General features: G+C 31.7%; 1 protein-coding gene across 4 annotated transcripts in view; it reads left to right on the top strand.

The window, feature by feature from the left end:
* Positions 1 to 24,611, top strand: part of Mycbp2 (MYC binding protein 2) — a 280,426-nt gene that overhangs the window by 99,436 nt on the left and 156,379 nt on the right. For all 4 annotated transcript variants that reach the window (XM_026407494.2, XM_026407493.2, XM_077795218.1 and 1 more), the window contains exons 18-24: positions 2,643 to 2,750; positions 8,906 to 9,025; positions 9,950 to 10,031; positions 13,828 to 13,945; positions 18,544 to 18,748; positions 19,364 to 19,517; positions 23,930 to 24,102. In XM_026407494.2, the coding sequence (XP_026263279.2) occupies positions 2,643 to 2,750; positions 8,906 to 9,025; positions 9,950 to 10,031; positions 13,828 to 13,945; positions 18,544 to 18,748; positions 19,364 to 19,517; positions 23,930 to 24,102 (960 nt within the window). The remainder of the gene's footprint in view (positions 1 to 2,642; positions 2,751 to 8,905; positions 9,026 to 9,949; positions 10,032 to 13,827; positions 13,946 to 18,543; positions 18,749 to 19,363; positions 19,518 to 23,929; positions 24,103 to 24,611) is intronic.

Raw genomic sequence — 24,611 nt, 5'->3', positions numbered from 1 at the left:
TGCACATCTTCCCTCCCCCAGTTAGACTGTATGCTTCTTGAAGCAGGTGCCATATTTTGTTCACCAAGTGTTTTTAAGACAAAGCATGCTGCCTGAATCTGAGTATGTGTTTGTTGACTTGAAAGCAATTTAGGGACTGACTTCTTATCAGTTCTAGGTCAGTTTTCATGGTATCAAAACATTTTAGTTATCTGTTTTTTGTACTTCTCCATGCTTATTTTCTATCACTTTCTATTCCATAATCTATTCTCCATTCATTTCAGCTGTTTTTAAAGACTATACAATATTGTTTAATATTTTTATGCTTTTATAAGTCCTATTTCTTTTAACAGGAATGCCCTCTCCTATTAAACTTTTCACATTCTTTGAAACCTCTCTGATTCATCCAAGTTGATTTGATCACTTCTTCCTTTAATGTACAGCCACAAATTTCTTTAATTATTCACAATATGTTGTGGTTCTTTGTTTTTATTTCTGTTTTTCTTAGTGGATTGAGTTCCAGTGAGATCTGTGTCTTTGTTGTTATAGCCATGACATCAAATGTGTACTGTGTAAAGATAATAAAAAATGTTGGTCAAAAAATGAATTATTGAATTATGTTTATAAGAAAATTTATTTTAGTCCACTGGAATACAAAGTATTCTAAAGACTGATCGTGTTAATTTGTAGGCATGATTGCCTATGGGCCTTCTAGATATATACATCAAAAGATTCTAAAAACATTGAATTTAGTGAGAAGCTAATTATTGAATACAGTAGGTCTAATATATTTTTATGGGGAGAAATAATATTCCAGTCAGACCATAGAAATCAGAAAAGGGAAATACAACTTATTGTTTTTATTTTAATATTTACATATCTAATATTTAATATTTTCTGTAGTTGGAAAGTACTTTTCAGAGTAATTAATATTTTCTGTAGTAAATTGAAATATAATTCATGTTGAGCAAATAAGACATTTTGTTTACATTTTAAATACATCAACTTTGTTTTGTTTTAGTTATGGAACTCAATTTATATAATCTTAGCTTAAAAATAATTGGTGTTGTGTTACTGGAAAATATTTAATTCTTCTGCTAACATTAAATTGTCATGTTTCCATCTGTAGAATAACAGTTAATCATAGAACATGTTATTCTTGTTTTTTCATAGGGTCAGTACTCCTTTTTTGGGGGGTGGGTAGTGGAGATTGAACTTAGGGGCACTCAACTACTGAGCCACATCCCCAGTCCTATTTTATATTTTATTTGGAGACAGGATCTCACTGAGTTGCTTAACACTTCGCTTTTGCTGAGGCTGACTTTAAACTCATGATCCCTGTGCTGCTGCCTCCTGAGCTGCTGGGATTATAGGCGTGAGCCACCCTGCCTGGCTACTGCTTTGTTTTTGTCAGTATCTAGAAATATAATTGAAATTTTTTTCCTTTATCCATCTTTTCTATACCTGTCTAATGAAGGATAATTTGTATTTAGACTGCATTCCAAATTTATTATAGGATGGCAGTTTCAGTTTGTTTCATCAATAGAAAATTTAATAGAAGTATAAAGATCAATGGTCATGAAAAAAGCTTGTTTGATTAAAAATGTCCAGTGTTTATGTACTGTCATAATTTCTTTTTCAAATACTGTTTAACTGTCAAATTTAGAATGTTTTGAAACTTGAAGGCATTTTTGAAGTTGCTAAAACTCTATAGTACTGTTCTATAAGAAAACAAAGTGTAGCTCGGATTTTTCTTTTCAAGCAAAATGTTAATAGGGAAAAATTTGTTTTAAATTTTATTGAAATTAATCTATCGATTTTTTTCCCTTAAAAATCATGAAAGTAGCAACAACTATAATTTGTGTGGGTTTGTTTTATATATATGTCTATATATATATACATATATATATATATGTATATATGTATGTACATAGTAATCACTTCAAAAAGAAACAATTTAATGAAACATGGTTAATAGTCCTAAAATGTTTATTGAGTTAGACATTCCTTTTCACCATCAATGTAAAGCTCAGGTTATCCTTTGTTACATGTGCGCGTGCGCGCGCGCACACACACACACACACACACACACACACATACACACAAGATTATAGAAATTTTTTGGTTTTCTTTTTGATCATCTGGTTTCCTTAACCTCTATCACAACACGTAGAAAAGTCAGTAACATTTTTATCTTGGTTTTGTCCCAAGACTGTTGCAGACATTAAATCTCAAAGACCTAGTTAAAACTAAAGAATTAAATTAAAAGTTGGTTTCTGGTATTTCTTCAGGAAAGATATTTGTTTTAAATAAATGAATGGTTTATTAGGTTTTAATATATGATGTTGAAAAATATTTGTAAGATTATGTATTTTAATAGAACTTACTGATTATCTGAGACCTAGTAACTATACCAATTATTTCATAAGATAATAGATGGGATTTGTACTTTATAAACTATATTTAAGATATTAATGTGTGTGAAATGGTGACTAGTTTATGGTTGGGGGTAGGGGGTTGGAGTAGGGAAACTGGGAGAAAAGTATAATGTCCAAAGATGGTTAAGAATAAATTTTCATGATTTTAGTTTGACTTATTTTTGTTCGTTATAGTGTTTTCATTTTGTGAGCTTTTCTATGCACATACAAAATGTTTCTCCTCAGGCCCCCTTGTATTTGCTGGTCCTATTTTTATGAACCACCGAGAACAGGCTCTAGCCAGACTCAGATCCCATCCAGCACAGCTAAAGCATAAACGGGACAAGCACAAAGGTATTTGGTCTTCATTATCAACTAGGCGGGACACTCTCCCAATTTCTTCCACTCATTTGAATATTGTCTCTGGGAAAATGCACAAATCTGATTTCTTTTACTTTCTTCTATCGTGTTTTGTAGCCTGAGGAGAAAGAACATGCTGAAAGTGGTACATGAAAGTGACTGTTAGGCTTCTCAGTTTTCTGTTGTTGTTGTTAACTTTAATAAAGACGTCTTACAGTGTATCTTCATTTCTTTTCAAATTTCATTTTTAAAAAGGTGGAAAAATTTTGTTTCTTTCTAATTTTGGTCTTTATTATCTGTTTTCAGATGACCATGATGTAGCATTTTATAGTCCTTTTTTTTTGATTGCTGTTTATATGACTTAGAACTAACAAAATTATTAAATGTAATGAAGTGGTAAGTTAAGACTGCCATTATATTTTTCTGTTTTAATATTAAAATTTATAATACACATGAATATACAAATAAGGATATTTGAGGTTTATGTAGAGATAGATGTAAATAGTGAGTGGGCTTTAATTAGATTAACCAAGTCTGAAAGGGAGTAGGAATTTATTTCTGAATTATTCTTTGAGATCTCAGAGTTCTGGGTTAATTAAAAATATTTTGAAGGTATGCTTGTTTTTGTTTTAAACAATAAACAATGGATCAGTTAATATCAGGAATGAATTTAATGCAGAGAATTTTAAAATTTATAAATTATGCCTTGAATCCTGGCATATAAATCAGGGGGGCTCTTCACTGGTTAGTCCAACTTATTACAGTTGCTATCTTAAACTCCCAAGTCCTGAAAAATAAAATAGGAAGTTTTAAAACCACATATTCTAATAGTTTGATTAATGTTTGTGTCTTATTTTTTCTCTTGCTGCAAATCTTAGAGTTGAATAAAAATACATATATTTTAGTATTATCATCTTTATTTTCATTTACCTTTCTCAGTCTGTTTGCCACTCAGCAAAAGTAGAAAACAAAACAGACAAAACTTCTGTTTTTAGGAAAGCACAAATAGAGAGCTCAAAACTTAAGATATATATAGTCTGCAGAAATAAACATTGAGTGTTTATGTAATTAACCATAGTAAGATTTGTGATCACTCTTTTTATTGAGTGCTCAACAATGCCATTAATACTTAAATCTAAGGAATAATATTTGGAGTGTGAATTATTTTAATTATTGCCAGAACTTTGATCTCTCATGCCACTGTTAGAACAGGATTGTTTCATTTGTGTTGTCTCCTCAATTGTATGAAAGTGGAATTTTTCCAAGACTTTATCTAAAGCTAATACTCATATTCCGTGAAATAGTTTAAAATGTTAATATCTCAGAGATAAGAATCTTTAATTTTTCTAGATATTTTAATTAAATGCCAAATGAAGACCAATGTTACAAATTTAAAGAAGACTTTTTCCAAGGTCATATAATTATTAGCTATAGAAACTATTAAATGATAGCTAGCCTTATATTAATTTTGTCTGCCACAGGGCTACTTTTTTGTATAGTTTTAAAAACCTCTTTGGCAGGACCTCTTTGCAGTTCTACAATATAGGACAAGGATTTTTGTTTTTGTCTTATTTTTCTGGTTTTACAGAATGAGACTGTTTCATCTCTTTACTCCTTAAAATGAATACAGAATACAAATAACATCATCATATGATACCTTATTTACATAGAGTATTAATTTACCACTTACTAGTTCCCATCCACACACTAACCCTTTACCTTCATTGTCCTGTTATTTATTCATCAACTGCTTTCCTTAGATATTTTCATTGTCTTTTACTATTTTTCCCTGTATCTCTCTTTATTTTAATCACCTTTTCGAGTTTATGCACTGAGAAGTTTACTATACTAATTGTTATACTCTGTCTTACTAATGTTGTTGATACAAATTGTAGGGTGATAAGGATTAAAATTTTCTAGACTATAACTTTTTTGTGGGGTAAGAGCTTTGGATTTATTGTTAACAGGAGTGATCTATAACTTGGAAATTGGAGAACTTCTGGCCAATTGGAGATCTCAGAAGGTCATGGAATGGCAAATTTTGACTAGAGGCAAAATAAACTATAAAAAGCTGAATCAATGAGTAGAATGTATTTAACATATAAATTATTCGAAAATGTGAAAATAAATGATATTTCAAACAGAGACCTGGGTAAACATTTGTTTCAGTGATTTAGTGCTTTACATAGAAAGATTTCAGTATAGTATATCTAATTATGAACATCTGTTTCCATATTTAATCTTGAAATCTGATGTTTCAAGTGACTGATGTTTAATTCTGAAGGCATGCTGCTAAACACCTGGGTTATGTTATACCTATTTTCTGTTTGGAAGCAGTACAGTGTAATTGAAATCTTCTAGCATTTGGAATTAGAATTCCACTTTAATCCTAAATTTGTCATTTATAAGAACTACATGGCTGTTTCATAAATCTTTTAGTCTCTTTGACTTTAGTTTCTTTATGAAAATAAGAATGATAATGCATAACTTTCTATGAAAATTAATCTACATATACATACACATATATACATGCTTAAACTTAGTCTTTGCATATGGAAATCCTCTATGAATTCTAGCTTTAATTCATTAAAATGAGTTCTTTGCTTTCTCTTTTAAAATTCTACCAAGGGTACAAAATTCACAATTTCATTAAATTTATAGGTATTTTATATTTATTAAAGATTTAAGATGTCAACAATTTGGTGTATGAGCCTTATATATGTTCCTACTCTACCGTTTATGAACTTTGGGCTGGTTACTTAACCCCTTAAACAACTTAATTTAGTCACAACCCCTATAGGTTAGTTTTCTTATTTGTAAAATAGTTAAACAATACCTGCATTATTGAATTGCTGTATTGATTAAAGAAAGCAACAATAGACAACATTGATTACTTTTCATACTTTATTAATTTAATTCTCATAAGAACCTTGTAGGTATGTACCATTGTTGCTGTTTTATAGGTAGAAAAACTAAGACTTAAACAGTCTAGTGTCCAGTGTCATACCACTAGCAAATGGTGGAGCCAGGATTCTAATCTAAGTCCTAAGGCTCTAGAACCCACAAGGACATATCCACTGTGGTTTTTAAATTTTTACACAGAGCAAGTGCTTAGTGAATTGCAGCTGCTTCTGCTCTTACTATATTCTTACTATATTCTTACTCACTATATTCTCTGATAGTTTTGGTGACTGGGAGTACCCCCCCCCATCATGTAGCTTTATGTAAAAATTAAAATTTAAAGTGCTTTAGAAACTGACTTTTTTTCTTCTTCTGTGTACAAAACTATGTCTAAACAATATATACACAATATTTTAGATACATATCTGCTAAAATGTTATAGCTGTTTTAGTACTAATATCATATGATGTATACCTGTGAACATATATTAAGGAAAATACAGATAATGTTCATACTTAAATGGACAGTTACATGACTATTAAATAGATTGTTTTTTCTGCAAAGTTGAGATTAAGTCTTCTTGCTGCTCATTAACACTTTTCTGAATAATGAGCTTGGACAAAACTAATCTTGCTGCATTTCATTGTTGATTCTTAAATTTGCACTCAATTTTTGGTTACTTATTAAGTACCTTTTTTCTTTGTTCAACTTTTATATATTTCTCAATTATTAAAATTATATATGATTTTTGACATCAAATGCTATATGTGTGTGTATATATACACACACACATATATAAAAATATATATATATATATTTAAATTCTGCCACTACTACTGCTGCTAATCAAGAATCTCATCACCCCTTTTTTTACTTATAATATTTCATCATCTATAATAATTGAGAAGTTATTTTATATAGATACAGTTTTGTTTAGATGAGCTTTAACAAAATAGTTCTTGTTGAGTTTTAACCTCTAAATAATAGCAATTACTTTTTTAGTCATTATAGTTTTATTCAGTAAATTGCTAGGTTTCCCTTTTTTCCCCTTTCCTTCCTTGATGCTATGCCTCTATTGTGGGATTTGTGTCTATATTTAGGCTCCAAATCAAAAATGGGGACAAACGCTAAATGCAAAGGTAAAAGTTAAAAGCTTCTAACCAGACATCAGTTCATGTTATAAAGTGGGATGATACTTGAAATTTTTAATTTAGTTAAGTCTGCCAAATCATGTGAATACAACTTGTTTTTCATTTTCATCATATTTGGTTTTAATAATTAGATATTTTTATCAATTCAGAGAAAGTTGTGAACTTTCTTTATATCTGATTTAAATAGTTTTAGAAGGTATGTATTTCTTTTTGTGTAAGATGTTACCAGTCGTAACCATTCCACTGTCTTTTCAAAATGAGGAAGCTTTGAACTAAGTATATTTTAAGTATATTTCATTTGAAATGAAACTAAATGTGATTTTTTTTGTTGTTGCTGATTCTTTGATTTAATTTGGCAAACCCACATTAGATAATTTAGCAGAAGAGGAAGCATATTCTTTATCCTATTATAGTAAAACCTCTCACTAATTCTGAATTTATGATACTTCAGATGCAGTATTTGTGATCTTTATTTGAGTAAAAAATTCAAAGTAATTTCTTCCTCTGAATTTTCAGGGTCATACTTTTAAGGGGAAACCTGTCTAAAATCACTAGCTTTTCAAACCAAGGGCTCAAGAAATGAAGGATTCCTTCAACGTGCCTTCAACCTCTGGGTCCAGCAGTTAATTCTTGTATGTTAAAGGACTTTTATGTTTATGGTACATTTTAATGTAATATTGGCCTATTTTGAAGTATGGTATAGGTGAACACATTTATTGTAGCTTTTAGTGTAATCTGTGATCTGTTCTGCGTGAATGTAACAAAACTAAATTTACTTAAATATTCTACAATTAATATTTTTTGGTAAGTCATATGGGCCTACCAATTATGTCATTCCGAATTAGTGAGGTTTTACTGTCCTAGTGTTATAAAGAGTTTAAAGCTTTTTGAAATGATAATCAGTTATAGAAAGTTAAGTCATAATTTAGGTAAAGTTTGCCTTACCTGAATATTACTGAAAATAAGGTTAAAAGAAAGGATGAAATGAAAATACATTGATTTGGTGTTGTTCTGTTTAGCATTCTGAAATGGGTAATGAATTAAAAGTGTGTGTCTGTAGTTTCACATATGTATCTGCATATTATATATAGTTGTTTAGAATTGCTGTGCCATAAGAGAGTGGTTTAGACTAGTTGACCTTTTGAAATTCCTTCCAGATTTTTATTTATTCTGTGTGCAAGGAATTTGAGTCTCCATGACATAAAGGTCATATTTTAATAGTATTAACATATAGTTTTTTTTCAATTAGGAAAAGCAAGTTGTAGCTTGTATTTATACATTCCAAACTAGGGTTTTTATATTCTGGAATGTGGTTTTTGATGCTGTGGTTAAAATCCTAGAAAATTTAAAGTCAGAGTAGATTCTAGTAGTGGAGAAAAGGCCTAAAGCAAGCTTAGTAGATGAAATTGTGAAAAGGATAGTGGAGGAAAAATGCAATGAAAACAGAAAGGTTTGGTTGAGGGTACTGATTGGGGGCAGAAAAAAGACTACAAAGCAGAATGGCTAGGGGGCTTAGGTGGGACAAGAGGTATGGTGAGAGTATTTCATGAAATATAGTGCATTGAATAAAGCTTTTTGATCATCATAGAGTTTTCAAAGTGCAGTTTAGTTTAGCAATACTGGACAATGTAGCCTTTTTGAGATCTGTTTGGGAAAGCTAAGTCACTTGGGACTCAATTTAAGATGACAAGTACTAACAATATCACTAAGAAAAATAATTGTTAAATGACTTCGCATGCAATTTTTTAATGCAAACTAAATTTTCCAGTATAAAATTTAAGTTTTACATTTAAAAATTTATTTCTATAACTTAATTACCTATTTTCATGACATAACTGGCTAGCTTAATAGGTTTTATCCATAACTAGATCTTATCTTTGTTTTTATTGATTTAGTGATATTTGCAAACAGAAGTATACAAGGAATCTTTTCAAATTTGCTTCTTTGCAGGTAGATTCTTGATCTATCACTTCTAACAGCTGCAGATTCTTCTTGCTTGTCCCTTTTAACATTTTTATCATTCTTCCATAGTAAACTGATAGTAAATTTTATTGTGAAGATAAATAATTGCTTAATTACAAATTATAACACTTACAGATGGAAGTGGGGAAAGAGGAGAAAAGGACGCAAGCAAAATCACAACGTATCCTCCAGGCTCTGTGCGATTTGACTGTGAGCTCCGAGCAGTACAAGTTAGCTGTGGATTTCACCACTCAGGTAGCAGCTGGAACGTTAGGGTATAACTGCCTTTTTACAATTGTGCTCAATAACTTGTTTAATTTTGATGAAGTAGCCTGTTAATTGTGTAAAAGTGTGACAGTGTCTCTTAATTCTACAAGACTTTTGTATTGATTACAGAATCCCTTTTAAAAACTATAACATGATGAACAGGTACTGTACATGTTCAGAGATCTGTCTTCTAGTCTGTCTTTTGAGGGACTTATTTTATCATTCATGAAATCACCAAAGATGAATTTATCTCCCTAATCCATTTTAGTTCTTATAAAGCACTGTAGTTTTTATGATATAGTCCTATATTTTCTTAATGTTTGATAAGAAGAGTTTATCATCAAATGTATTATCTTAAAATGTACAGAATAATCAGATTCTTAGTAAATTATTGACATTTGGGTTAGATAGCTCAGGTTGTATATTCAACCTTTATAAAAATTAAAAATGTTAATTTTCTTCTTTTAAATGAAATGTATTTTCTTATTTGATCAGGTATTGATAATCATTAAAACTCTATCATTTCATTGATGTTGTACATAATTTGTAGCATGCCAACCATCTGCTTCCTATAATTACCCTAGATGTTAGAAGCAGGATTTTATATGGAATTATTCCAGATTTTATAGTTAATAAGAACCGATGTTATTTAGCATTAATATTTTAAATGGCATTTCTAAGAATTTTAAAATATGTATTATGAAAAGCATGCATTTTAATGACCTACAAAAGTGTTTTTCAAAACTAAAATTTATAGATTCTCATTAAGTACAAATTTGGATTAGCTTTCCATTATCTGTTTTTAATGACTATAAATTTTAGAAAATGAAAATTACACTGTTTTCCATATAGTTATGATAGAAATATAAAATGTATGTAATGAAAAAATAAAGTTGTATATTTTGATTTCAGTGGTTTTAATGGAAAATGGAGATGTGTATACTTTCGGATATGGGCAGCATGGGCAGCTAGGACATGGAGATGTCAATTCCAGGTATTCACTGACTTTTTGTTTGAAGATGCTGGATTCTTTCCCATGGCCCTCTTTTCTTTTTAATCCTTAGTGTTTCTTTTCATCTCTCTTCTTAAATATGCATTCCCAGAATTTAAATAGTCATATGCTATTGCAAAATATGGACCTTGAATTATTGTGGTTCCTGATTTTGTGGTTGAGTGCTTTTTTGTGTGGTAGGTAATCATGTATTATAAGGAAAAAGTTGATTTACATTTATGCATTTTAGATATAAAAGATTATGTTTATCACAAAATTCAACCATGTTCTTAGAGTCTCTTTTTAAAATTTTGAATATGTGATAGAAAAGACAGTGAATATCCTCATTGCATTTTTTTAAATAGCAGCAATGGGGTTGGCGCTGTAGCTCAATGGTAATATAGCATGTGTGAGGTCCTGAGTTCCATCCCTGGCACTGCAAAAAAAAAAAAAAAAAAAAAAAAGAAAAGAAAAGACATATGTAAATAAATAAAACATAAAATCAACTGTAGATTGATTTAATCATGTTCCTTAATGTTGTGTGTTTTGAAATGTCATCATAAAGTTATTAAACTTATGAATAATTTTCAACAAAACCTTTTCGTCTTAATAATTAACTATTTTGACTTATCCTTCAAATAGCAAAGAACTATTTAGAGAAAACTTGGTCTTATGATAGTTGTGACTTCAGCATCATATGAATGGTCCCATGCAATATTCTTATTTTGACTCTCTTATATAGGTGAAATTCATTTCTACCTTCATGGAAGTATTTCCTATGGCCCCTGGCTGAATCTAGCACAGTTATAAATTAATTCTTACTAAGTTTAAACACTTATAATCTGAAGCCATTTTCTTCTTCCATTACGTAGCTCCATTGTGGTTGCCTTTATCAGTACTTTATTCCCTACTACTCTACTTTTTTACTCTTTCATCCTTTTCACTCTACTTCCTAGCCAACTTAGAGATTTTTATCATCTCTTCATTCAAGATAGAGAAAATCTGCTTAATAATAGTATAATAGTATCCTCAATTTTTCACCTTTCTGGTCCTGTTATTAGAACCTGGCAAAACTTTGCATGAATCAATATGTCTATAATTTCCATGCCTACCCTCAGGTTTCAGGAAAGAAAGAATCCCTATAACTCTGAAGATTATTACATGATTTTCAGATTTAACCAATTCCTTTGAAGTGGAATTGTAACTCTGCTGTTTTGAACTGTTTGTTTTAAGATCTTTTGAGAGAATTTGATGAAATGTATGGGCTCTCTCTTAAGTAGATTAGAAGAATATACACATGACAGTTTGCTTACCAATTTAGGGGGTTCCCAGATCTCTTGAGGCTCACTCATGGTCTTCCTAAAAGTCTTGTCAATCAAATTTTAAAAGCTCTTGATCTTTTAAAGTTTTTAAAGTTCTTGATCACCACCAAGTAAGCAGATTTTCTCTATCTTGAAGTTCCCTGTTCACCCACCTTCTTTCTTTCATCATAGAATGTCCACTCATATCACATAAAAAAAAATAAAATTGTTAGAAATTCTTCAGCCCATCAAATGTACACACTTGGCTACTTCTATATCATTTCTCTACTCCTATCCTTAATTTACAGTGAAAGAGGAACTTGCCTTGTTCATGCTGTAAAACCTGTGTGGCTTTTCTTTAGGCATGTGGTTCTGTTTCCTTTCTTCTTTCTTATCTCTGTCTATCCAGTCTCTATCTTCACTCACACTTTTTTGCTGGGGGTGTGTGAGATTGGGGATTGAACTCTCTGGCACTCAGCCACTGAGCCACATCCCCAGCCCTATTTTGTATTTTAATTAGAGACAATGTCTCACAGAGTTCCTTAGCACCTCATTTTTGCTGAGGCAGCCTCCCAAGCTGCTGGGATCATAGGCATGCATCACCAAGCTCCTGGCCTTCACTCACACTTTGAAACTTCCTTAAATTTCTATTATCTCAAAAAGAACAAACTTCTGCCAGACCTTGTGACACATGTCTATAATCCCAGCCTCCAATCCCAGCATCTTGGGAGGCTGAGACAGAAGCATTGCCAGATTCAAAGCCAGCCTCGGCAACTTAATGAGACCCTGTCTCAAAATTTAAAAATTTTTTTAAAAAGGGGTTGGGATGTAGCTCAGTGGCTAAGTGCTCTTGGTAGCTGTCCCCCACCCCCCGTTCCCTGAACAAACAACTTCTTCAGTCTCATTTTCATTTTTATTTGCTGGTTCTCCTTTCCTTTTCTCTTTACTAATGGGTTACTTCTAGGGCCTTTGCCTGTGCTCTGTTTACTCTTGTTGGCTATGGTGTGGCTCCTGCTTCCACCAAAGAGTCTTCTGCTAAGTCAAGTAGCCACTTCTATGTCTCTCCAGAGTATTGAACATGTATTTTATTTCCCCTTTTTGAAACTTTCTTTCAGTGGCTCTCCCTGCCTGGTATGTACTGAACATCTGTGAGCTTTCCTTTCTCTTATCTATACCTGAAGTGTTAGCAGAGACTCTTTAGAAACCTAGGATCTCTTTCCTCTTTCTAGTAGCCTCATTTCTTCTCATGGCACAAGTGAATGTTACCACCACCTACCTTGTTGCTTAAGTAGAAAACCTTCCTTGCCTCATATTTATCAAGTTTGGCTGGTCCTCATCCTTACTTAGCTGTCAAATTCATCCATTCTTTTCACTCCACACTGTTCCTAGTTCAGGCCTTCATCATAACTCACTCAGACTCTAGTAAAATTTTCTTACTTAGGCTTCCAGCTGCTAATCTTGCCCCTTTCCAATCTGTTTTTCATTGTAGTGTGAATAAACATTATTTTTAGGTGATTTTAAGAAACTTGAAGTGTCAAAATTACATTATCTCAAAGCAAAGCTATCCTGTTATGTGTGAACTGTTTCTATTGACAGATATTGGTTATTTTAATTATAGATAATAGTTAATAAAATAGTTACTAGAAGTAGGAAAGAATATTAGGATGCCATTTATTATAGTTACCATTTATTAAATGTTTATTGTGTGCTGCCAAACACTGATTTAAGCACTTGATATGTATGAACTTCTTTATTATTTACAAAAATGATGTGGACTAGATACTGTTTATTATTGTTCTCTGTGTTATATAGGACAAAACTGAAACACAAGAAGTATGAGTGACTTGTTTAAAGTCTTGGTCTCATTGTTGAGTGGCAGAGCAGGATTTACAGTGAGCACTTGGGCTGTAGAGCCTGAGTCCTAGCCACTGCTGTGATTGATACCTCTCATGATACTGTAATAACTGACTCAGTAACTACTGTGTTAAAATCTAAGATTATAGTGATAAAAGTTAGAAAAGAGGATTATAAAACTGTTTAATCTAGTTCCTAGGTTGAATGTTGAATTCCTGTTAAAGTATCACATAATTTTTATTTTGTTCAACAAAGATCTTTGACATGCCATCCAGACTATAAGGTATCAGATTTTTTTCCTTTTAAAATAAAAGCAGCATTAACATTTTAGAAAAATTAAACATTATGTGTTCATAATTAGGGTAGTAATTTCTGAATATCTAATTATGAACACATAAACATTATATGGAAGTAGTTTCTAAATAATCTCCTTAAAGCTAGCATTTTCATCTTTATTTACGTAGCATATAGCATGGAGACAGGTATAGCACCTAATTAAGTATTAACTGAGTATCTTTTTTAGTACCTTTTTCTACTCCTATTGCACTGTTTATTGTTTTTTGTTGTTGTTGCTGTTGTCTTTAATATCAGATGTGTCACGTAAGAAATTGACTTAAATTTTTTTTTTTTTTTTTTTAACCTAGGGGATGTCCCACACTTGTTCAAGCCTTGCCAGGCCCTAGCACACAAGTCACTGCAGGCAGCAACCACACGGCAGTCCTTTTAATGGATGGACAGGTCTTCACATTTGGAAGTTTTTCTGTAAGGAATTTTTTAAAATATTGATAATATTGCATCACACCATTGACTTATAATTTATCTACCTTATCTTTTTATGGTTCTGGTGAAATTCTTATTTTATAATAATTGCATATACATATTTCTTACCTCTGCCTCCAATACTCACAAAACCTGAATGGCATTCTTTGAAAGGATTTTCACCTCTAGCTCAGCACTAGAATTTATTAATTTAACAGATGTATTAAGATTGGACATGGGTATTCCATATCAGAACCCTTTAATCATTCAGTAGAGCTAATTCTGTCATTTTGAAAGTTATTTCTCAATTTTAAAAGATTCTTTTTCTTAATATATAGAACTGTTTCTATTTTAGAACTTTTTAAAAGCCTATTTTTTAAAAATTAATTTGCTTAAAATTATGCTTCTCTTTTTCATCTCCTTTTATGTGTTTGTCTGCCTATCTGTTTCTCTCTTTCTCGCTACCAAAGCTTGAAGAGTGAACATGCTCTGAGAGTTTTATAAAGTTTGGGAATAGTAGATATTAAATAAAATCTTCCTAAGACTGTGCTGATAAATCTGTACCATCTCTGACATGAGTAACTGTTCAGAAAGAACTGTAAAACTTAAGTCTTCAGGGTGTAATTTACAACTCTTAATTAAAAACAACAACATCAACAACATGTGAACTTTAAAAATATGTTGTTTGGAAATGATTTCAAAAACTTACAGAAAGTCTGCAAAAATAAGAATAAAATATAAAGTGCCATACATCCTTTAATCAGATACCCTTATTGGCTAAAGAGTGTATGGCATTTTACATGCTATTCTTATATATTTAAGAGGTGAATAGATTTACCTATTGGTATTATTTCAATCAGTTTAGTTCGCAAATGGGCACACTATTAACTGTGTGTGCTTAGATGTGTTTGTATGTTGTGTATGTATTTTATAAAATTTTCATCTGAATATTTTAACAATAATTTATGTGTACTCTAGCCCTTTACTCATAAATATTTTAGTTCATATTTGGTCAGTGGATTTAGTTAATACATATACATTTTTTGGTATTTTTTTTCCCTCTCCATTCCAGGATCAGGCATTGCATTTGCTTTTCTCTTTAGTCTATAACATTCCCATAGGTTTTTTATTTTTATTTTTCACTTGCTGTGAAATTTTTGAATAATAATGTACTTTTTTCTTGTTTAATAAAATGTTTCTCATTTTTGTTTCTCTGATATGTACAAAAGTGGTAAGCTCAAACAGATGTTACTCTATTTCATTTCCCTGCATCCCTGCTTCCCCTCCCCCTTTACTCTACCTCTGTAGGTAAAGAATGCCATTGTTTTCTAATTAATCTTTCTTTTATTTTTATCAATAAGTTAAATAAGTGCATACATACACAAACACACCACTCAGATATATATACACACACACATATATAATTATTTCCATCTCTTTTTTTAATGTTTTTTGAAGTATTTATTTTTCAGTTGTAGTTGGACACAATACCTTTATTTTATTTATTTTTATGTGGTGCTGAAGATCAAACCCAGGGCCTTGTACATGCTAGGTAAGCATTCTACCATTGAGCTACAACCCCAGCCCCTCCATCTCTCTTTTTCAAAAGGTGTTTTTTTTTCTATATATGCTCTTTTATATTTTGCTCCTTTCACTTAATATACCTTCTAGAAATAACTCTATGTCAGTTCACAGAGATCTTTCTTTTTCTTTTTTTAAACTTCTGCATAGTTCTTTATTGTATGTATATATTGTAGTTCATTTAGTTAATTTTTGTGTGTGTGTTCTTTTATGGTGCTGGGGTTCTAACTCAGAGCCCCACACATTACTAGGCAAGTACTCTGCCATTGAGATACATCACCAGAAATCCTCCATCCCACCCAGCCCACCCCCTTTTAAAAAATTTTTTAAAAATTTGAGATAAGGTCTTGCTAAGTTGCCCAGGCTGGCCTTGAATTTGCCATCCTCCTGCCTAAGCTAAGCCTCCCAAGGAGCTTGGATTATAGGCATGTACCACCATACCTAGCCAACTTGTCAATTTCTTAGCTTAGAAATTTCTTATGATTATTACAAAGTTTAAGACCTTGTAATATTTTGCAATGATAATAATAATAATAAATACTGTTCAGAAGTGTATCTTTGAGGTAAATTCTAAGAAGTGAGGTTAGTGCCTATGTAGGTTTGTGGGATATTAGCAGTTCTGTTTTGCTTTCACATCAGCAATGGATGAAAGTCCCTATTTCTCTTCAGCCTTACCACACAATATATTGTCATGCTGTTTTAGTTTGTGCAGGGTTCATAGGTGAGAACCATCAAGTCCTGACCTTATGTTTTGAAATTAAGCGTTGAACTCACTTTTGGAGGATTGTTTTGTCAGTGCTTTTTTGTTCCCCTTTGTAATCCTCTTTCATGCTCTTTGAGTAGTTGGGGTTGCAGGGTGAGGCAGGCAGAGAGAACTCTATTGGAATTTGGTTTCTTTCTCTGGTTACTGGTAACTTAAAGACTCTAATATCTGTTGTCGTATTTTAGTAAGCATTTAAGCCATTTGTGATTCATGTTGACTTTGTGTTGTTTGGGAGGAGAAATGTAACAAGATGTGAAATCAGTTAATTGTTATTATTCTCCAGCCCCAGAAGTTCTAGTTGCAGACTTTTATGAACTCAAGTGTCTTATTTATAACGACATTCTGAGTCCCTTTTGGGGGATATTGCGGCATCTTTTATTTTTTGGTTGCTTTCACATGAGTTCATTGGTAGAAAGGAGTGCATGTTTAGTTCAGCAGTCAGTGTAATTTCTTCTTCCTTTCAAAGCAGAATATTTCCCTGTATAAGATATAATTCCTAGGGGTGGGGTTGTGGCTCAGTGGCAGAGCGCTTGTCTTACACATGTGAGGCACTGGGTTCTATCCTCAGCACCACATAAAAATAAATAAACAAAATAAAGATATGTGTTCATGTATAACTAAAAAAATATTTTTTAAAAAGATGTAATTCCCTCACTGTTCACAATTTTATGCTCCTTTACTTTTGTCCAAAAATGATAGACATTGAAAAAGATGAGAATAAACATTGAATGATTTGGCTGCTTCTCTAGTCATGTATTTAACTTTCCCTTTTCCTTATACTTCTGCATTGAAGCTCAGTTGCTTCTGCAGTTGTAGCTATTTACTTTCTATTATGTTAAAGGACTAAGGGAACTCAGAAGAAGAATTTGACCAGAGTGTTTGAATTACTTTAGGCTCCCTTGTTCTTCAAGTTTTTGTCATGGTTGGTTGATCATTCCTGTTGTGGAAATGCTTGTAAATATTCTGAAGGCCACATACAGCATTTTCTGCCTTCCAGCCGTTTTAGGAAGGGAATGCTGTGGGGAAGGAGAGGTCCTCATCCTATATGAATGAATGATATAGTCTGATCCAACATCAACATTCTTCTATTCTTTTTCAGGTACTTGCATAGTAGTGAAAAACTTTGTTACTTTTTAAACTCTTACCTAAACAGGTACCTATAGACATCCATATTGAAATAATATTAAATATTTAATATTTATTTGAGACATCACATCTTATCATTGATGATCCTGTTTATTTTAAAACAGAAATAAACACAAGGTGCAGTGGCACATGCCAGGAATCCCAGTAGCTTGGGAGGCTGAGGCAGGAGGATTGCGAGTTCAAAGCCAGCCTCAGCAACTTAGTGAGGCCCTAAGCAACTTAGCAAGACCCTGTCTCTAAATAAAATATATTTTAACAAGGGGCTGGGGATGTGTCTTAGTGGTTGAGGGCCCCTGGGTGCAATCTCTGGTATTACCTTACCCTTCCCCCCTCAAAGATAAAGCCAGGAATGAAATAATTTACTACTATATCATGTAAAAATTACCAAACTTTTTTGTGAATTGATGAAGCACTTATTAATTCTCATGTACTTGCTACATCATGGATTTTTCTAATTGTATTAACAATTCCAGTATTTATTATTTGATATTTTACCCAAATATTCTCTCTTGTGGGTTCAATAGTCATGTTCTTTTGTATTTTGAACTTAATATGTCAAAGATATTTTTTAAATGAACCATTTATAATACTGTTGTAAACATACTTGTGTTAAAAATAATTAAACATATTTATGTTTTTTTAATGTAGATAAAGACAATGTATTTTGGGAACATTTTCTTTTTTCCTTTTCTTTCTTTCAATAAAAAGGAAAAAGGCTTATTGCTTTTCCAGCAAAGGAGAAACACAAGGGACTCCTGTCTCAGAAGCTGTTCCTGCTCTTCAGCAGGAACAAGGGCTTTTAATGAAGTGATTCAAAGGCTATATTCCATGTGTTCTCTGTTGGAGTTATAATTCACTTGTTAATTTGGGAGATAGTCATTTCTGCTATCTTCTGGTACTATTGGTGAACATTTCTTGCATGGGAAAGTATCTCAAAAAATAATTTTGTATTTGGTCCAAATTTCATATGTATTTCATCTATTAAGACAAACAGTTAATGAAGAATAAGTTCTCATAGTGGTATTTTTAAATCTAATGTCTCTTTAACTTTACAAAAAGTCTAGTTCATTCATCTAACAATGTTATTAATATGGTTTATTTAATTTTTTAGAAAGGACAACTGGGAAGGCCAATTTTGGATGTGCCATACTGGAATGCAAAGCCAGCTCCCATGCCTAACATTGGATCAAAATATGGAAGAAAAGCCACTTGGATAGGGGCCAGTGGGGACCAGACTTTTTTACGAATTGATGAAGCACTTATTAATTCTCATGTACTTGCTACATCAGAAATTTTTGCCAGTAAACACATAATAGGTAATACCAACAACATATAAATGTCCTCCCCCAAACCCTTGTGTGGGTTAATATAGTAAATGGTTTGTTGTTCCCTATCATAATGAAATACAGTCTTAGAACTTTTTGTATTTTTCTTTCTTTCTGTTTAAAGAAATTTAAATAAAACCTCTAAGTGGCTGTGTTTATATGTGTCTCTATGCTGGAATAATTGGGAGAATTACAATTCAGAATATTCATAAGTTAGGCAGTTGTATAAATATATGGTAAATTGTAAAGTGAGAAACTTTCTGCATGGTTTCTTGTTAGTAAATAATAAGTATTAATTTTATGGGTGGTTGTAATGATCAAATTTTGAAGTTTCATTAAAACCAAGATATCACTTCATACTTGTCCATGATACCATGAATAATTCCATAATAGAATGGTATAGCATAGAAATTAGGAGCATGTGTTGTGGATTTATATAGCTGAAAGTTGTAATTCTAATTCTGCCACATAAAGATTTACTACTTAAGGTTATGTATGTTTCAGCTTTTCACCTGTAAACTGGTGATAATCTACTTACTTGGTGGGTTTGGGAGAATACAAAAAGGTAATGCATATTAAAATTACATATATATTTTTTCCCCTAAGGCCTGGTACCTGCTTCTATATCAGAACCTCCTCCATTTAAATGTCTTTTAATAAATAAAGTAGATGGGAGCTGTAAAACTTTTAATGACTCTGAGCAAGAGGATCTTCAAGGATTTGGTGTGTGTCTTGATCCTGTGTATGATGTAATTTGGAGGTAAGCATATAATAAACAAGTTTTAATTAAATTATACTTTTTTCATAACATAAAATTCATTTGTAGGCAGATTTCCACACATGAGAACACTCCTGTTTAGTAATTAGAGTTTTATCATGGTGATATACTTATTAATTAATGAAGCACTTATTAATTCTCATGTACTTGCTACATCAGAAATTTTTGCCAGTAAACACATAATAGGTAATACCAACAACATACAAATGTCCTCCCCCAAACCCATTTACTGTATTACTATACTTAATATAGTAAATGGTTTGTTGTTCCCTATATAATGAAATACAATCTTAGAACTTTTTGTATTTTTCTTTCTGTTTAAAGAAATTTAAATAAAACTTCTAAGTGGCTGTGTTTTTATGTACTTCATAGTACAATGTAATGGTTAAGAGCACATGTTTTGAGCCTTGCTACCTAGTTTTATCCCAGCTTCATAGTCTTCTCTGTTACCTTACTTTGTGTGCCTCATTTTTCTCATTTATAAAAATAGGTATTATAGTATAGAAACTCATAAAGATAGTGTAGAGGTGTGATGCTGCATCATGTACAACCAGAGAAATGAAAAGTTGCGCTGTAATCGTGTACAATGAATCAAAATGTATTCTGCTGTCATATATACCCAATTTTAATTAATTAATAAAAAAAGAAAATGGAAACTGATTTTTAAAGCAAAGGCTTCTTCTTTAGTGAGTGATATAAATGTAAAGCTTGTTAACAGTGATGATATTGTAAAAGTATATTTAAGAACAAAATCCACCATAGGTATTAAACAGGGTTCAGGTCAGGGCTTTGGAGAAAGCACAAAATTCAGGAGCTTATCATTTGATTTCTAAGTCCAGAATACTGATTGTGTAAATGTTGATTAGTCTCAATTTATAATGAATAAATTATAGTTAACAATATTACTGGCAAAAAGGTAGTGTAGAAATATTTGCTGCTATGTTATATAATTATTAGTTTTACTTTTAAGAGTTCTATTGTTAATAATTTTTAGTCTGTCTGCAATGCTGTCTTATTACATAGAATTCATTCTATTCTTGTTTCCATAAACATGTAACTATTAACATCTATATAGAAGAAATTATGCCAAAAACAATACAAAATAAAAAATAATTAAGCCTGCCCTTTAGCAGTGTACATAATAAAATACCCGTTTTGGCAGAGGAATCTATAGGATTATATAAACTTGGTAAAATATTAAAATGTAGCAAAAAAGTTACATAAGAGTATTAAGAAAGAAATTATATTGTACTTGTTTGAAATATGATTTATGTACATAATGAATAAAGTAAAGAGTTCTTATTCTCTCTTTTTTAATTTAATTGATTTTTTAAATTACATGATAGTGGAATGCATTACAATTCTTATTACACATTAGAGCACAGTTTTTCATATCTTTGTATATGAAGTATGTTCATGCCAGTTCATGTCTTTATACATGTACTTTGTTTTTTTTTTGCAGTACAATTCTTATTACACATATATACCACAATTTTTCATATCTCTGTTTGTATATAAAGTAGGTTGATACCCAATTCATGTCTTCATACATGTACTTTGGATAATGATGTCCATCACATTCCAGTTCTTATTCTCAGTGTTTCTAGCTTTGCATACTGGTGGGACAGAGATGTACCCTACCATTACAAGAGTGGCTTATCACTCTAAGCACTTTTTTCTTTTCTCTTACTGTGTTTATTTGGCTGGTTGTAGTAGTCAGTAATTCCAATAAGTTGCAAGTTTGAAGTAGCATATGTGAGAAGAGAGAGACTTTTTCTTTCTTCTTCCAGCAGCTCAGTCCTGCTTGCATTTTCATCAGCTCCCATTTCTGAAGAGGTCATAGTTTCTTTTGGAAGGAATTGTAGTGCTTCCCAGCTTGTTGACTTGCTTACTGTCTGGGCATTTTGTGACAAGATATGGAAATAAGAATTGAATTCTTTTAGGTATCTGTGGCAGCATTGTGCAAGGTAGATTAAACAAGGAGAGACTTCAAGTGAGTAGTCTTTTGTGGTCATTCTTAGGAAGAGAATGAAATACTGAGAACCAAAGTTAATTAAAGTGGTGCAGTCAGATAGAATGGAGAGGATAAAGAAAGAGTTAAGTGTTAAGATAGAATTCTTTATAGTTACTTACTGAATAGAAATCAATGTAGAGAGATTTAGTTACCAAGGAATAGACTCTGATTTGGACTTAAATGTAAGTTGATTTGCTTGCTTCCTTCCTTCTTAAATGATTTATTTGTAAATAAATTCATATTAGCATGACAAAAAAATTGACAACATGAAATTTATTTCTGGATACATTCCTTAAGTTAGGGATAAAAGTATAAATGCTGGGAGTTCAGATAAACACTTGAACTAGATCCCTTTCCCTGGGTTCTTAACAGAACTCTGAAATATAATATCCATCTAGTTAAACCTTATCTTTTTCATATATGCTAGTAGAATGAATAGGACAGATGATCTTAAGTGCTTGCCACCTTCTACTTCATTTTCTTCATTGTTGCAAAACAGATTAAAAGATGAAGGGCAATCTCCTGTGTTTCTCAGTAAAAAAAGGTGGGAGATATTTTCCCCTCCAGTCAAGATTACAATTTCTTTCATTATCCTGACTTCTAGCCACTTTGTGTATTTCAGTAGGGCCCTTTTATTTTACAGCTATCACAGGTATTGCAGATCCAGTATTAGCTTACTTTAACCTTTCTTCTCGTCTCCACCTGCTTCCTTTTGTATGGTTTCTATTATTTGATGCCATTTCAATTGCATGTACTTTGCTTCCTCCTTAAGAATATAACAATTCAGAAAGTTGTATTTTTTTCTCAGCAATAATTTTGCCCTTTGTCCTAGTCAGTAAAAAACAATGTCATTATTAAAACCATTAAAATTCTATACTCAGTACATAGCAAATATACCTGTTTTCCCATCAGTGAACATTTTAGATTGTTTTCTAGAAAAGTTTTGGTTTTACCTACAATGCTACAGCAACATATATGCACACATATCCACTCATTTTTTTTTTTTTAATATGTGAGAGTATTTCTATGACATAGCTTTCAGGAATCAGAATTGTTAAGAGATAAGCTCATAGAATGTGGAGGTAGACTGCTAAACCGACCTTCAGCAGTGTCACTTTGTAATAGAATTCATATGTCCCTATATTGTCAGCATCAATAATTAGTTATCATTTTCATCTTTTGCTATTTTAGTTTTATTATTTAATAAATGTATATTAAGTTTCTACTATATGGTAAGTAAAGATTGATATGAAATATAGAAGATAGTAAATGTCCTGCTCTTATAGAACTTATTTTCTTAGTGAAGACAGAAACTATGTGAAGGCTAATAAATAATATACTTTGTAGATACTGCCCAGGAAAAAGAGGATGCTATGAGAATACAACATTCTCCTCTCTTCCATACAATGGAGAAAATATAAGTTCAGACCTTTATGTATGAGAAATAAGCATTGAGAGTCAGAAGTTTTGTAGGCAGGGAGAGATTAGTAGGCCTAAATGCTTTTATGTAAACAAGATTGGCAGTATTTTAAATTTGAAGAGAGTCATTATAGCTAAAGTATATTGAATGGCATGAAATAAAATCAGAAACCAGGTGTGGTAGCATAGGTCTGTAATCTCAGCTATTTGGGAGGCTAAGGCATTAGGATTGAAAGTTCTAGGTTCAACCTCAGTAACTTAGCTAGACCCTGTCTCAAAATGAAAAAGGGCTGTGGATATATCTAGGTGATAGAGCACTCCTGGGTTTAGTCCCCAGTATAGTAAAATAAATACATAAATAGCAAAAAGATTGGTAGGGTAAGGATTTGTAGAACTTTGTAAGCTAGATTAAGGAATTAGCATTTTCTTCAAAATAGGAAAGAAGCCTTTCTAGGAATGTGAGTTTAGAAGTGATATTGAGATTATACTTAGTGTGGAAAAGTAATGGAAAAAAGTAAGGTAGTAGCTGTTGCAGTAGTGCAAGGGGAAAAGATGATGGTTAACTAGCTTGAACTAGATTAATTAGCTTGAACTAGAGTGGGTAGTAGGAAAATGAAAAGTAATTGTAATTTTATCTTATGTATGCTTCACATATTTTCTTTCACCTTCTCATCTTTAAACTTCTTAATGGGTTTTTTTTTTGTACAAAGAATTTATCTTTACATATGTGCATAAATTTTTAAGTATATAGATGTATTTTTGTGAAGCATTGTGATCTACTTCTCTGATCATTTTATGTTGTGATATAAATTGCTTTAAATATTTAGCTTTGTTAAGAAAAATAATGAGTTTATTTTTTACTATTTAAGCCAACTATTATTTATTTGTATCTTTAATTATATTTTAGAAAATTTTCAAAGAAAACTACATGTTGAGGTGCTGTGATATGTTTTCTTGAAAGGTTTCGTCCGAATACCAGAGAATTGTGGTGTTATAATGCAGTGGTTGCTGATGCCAGACTTCCCTCTGGAACGGATATGCAGTCCAGATGTAGTATCCTAAGCCCTGAACTTGCCCTACCAACAGGATCGAGGGCTCTTACTACTCGGTCTCATGCAGCTTTGCACATTCTAGGTAGGGTTACTATTTGATGTGTAGCTAATTTTCATTAATGTGTGCTGTTCTGAGGATTGGGGCTTCTTTCAGAGTATTTAAATTTGTATATCATTCTTTCATAGTTTGTTAAATGTAACAATATGTTAGGTACAAATTAATTTAAATCCTCTAAGAAGCTTATCCTGTGCAAATCAATGCATAAGACCTGTACCAACTTTCTTTTTTTAAAAATATATTTCTTAGTTGTTGATGGGTACAATACCTTTATTTTACTTATTTGTTTTTATGTGGTGCAGAGGATCAAACTCAGTGCCTCACATGTGCTAGGCAAGCACTCTAACACTGAGCTACAAACCCATCCCTGTACCAACCTTATTATGAAAGTTTCATGTATGTGCATAAGCAGTCCTGAACATAATTTTTCATAGTAGGTAAATCCTAAAAAGTAGTATTTTAGTTTAACTTGAGTGCAAAACTTTTAGAGAGATAAAATACTCAAATGTAAATTATACTATTTAACTTATTTT

Source organism: Urocitellus parryii, chromosome 2 (assembly GCF_045843805.1).
Source record: "Urocitellus parryii isolate mUroPar1 chromosome 2, mUroPar1.hap1, whole genome shotgun sequence".
NCBI lineage: Eukaryota > Metazoa > Chordata > Mammalia > Rodentia > Sciuridae > Urocitellus > Urocitellus parryii.
Note: the sequence above shows the minus strand (reverse complement) of the source record. Positions and strands in the feature narration are given on the sequence as shown.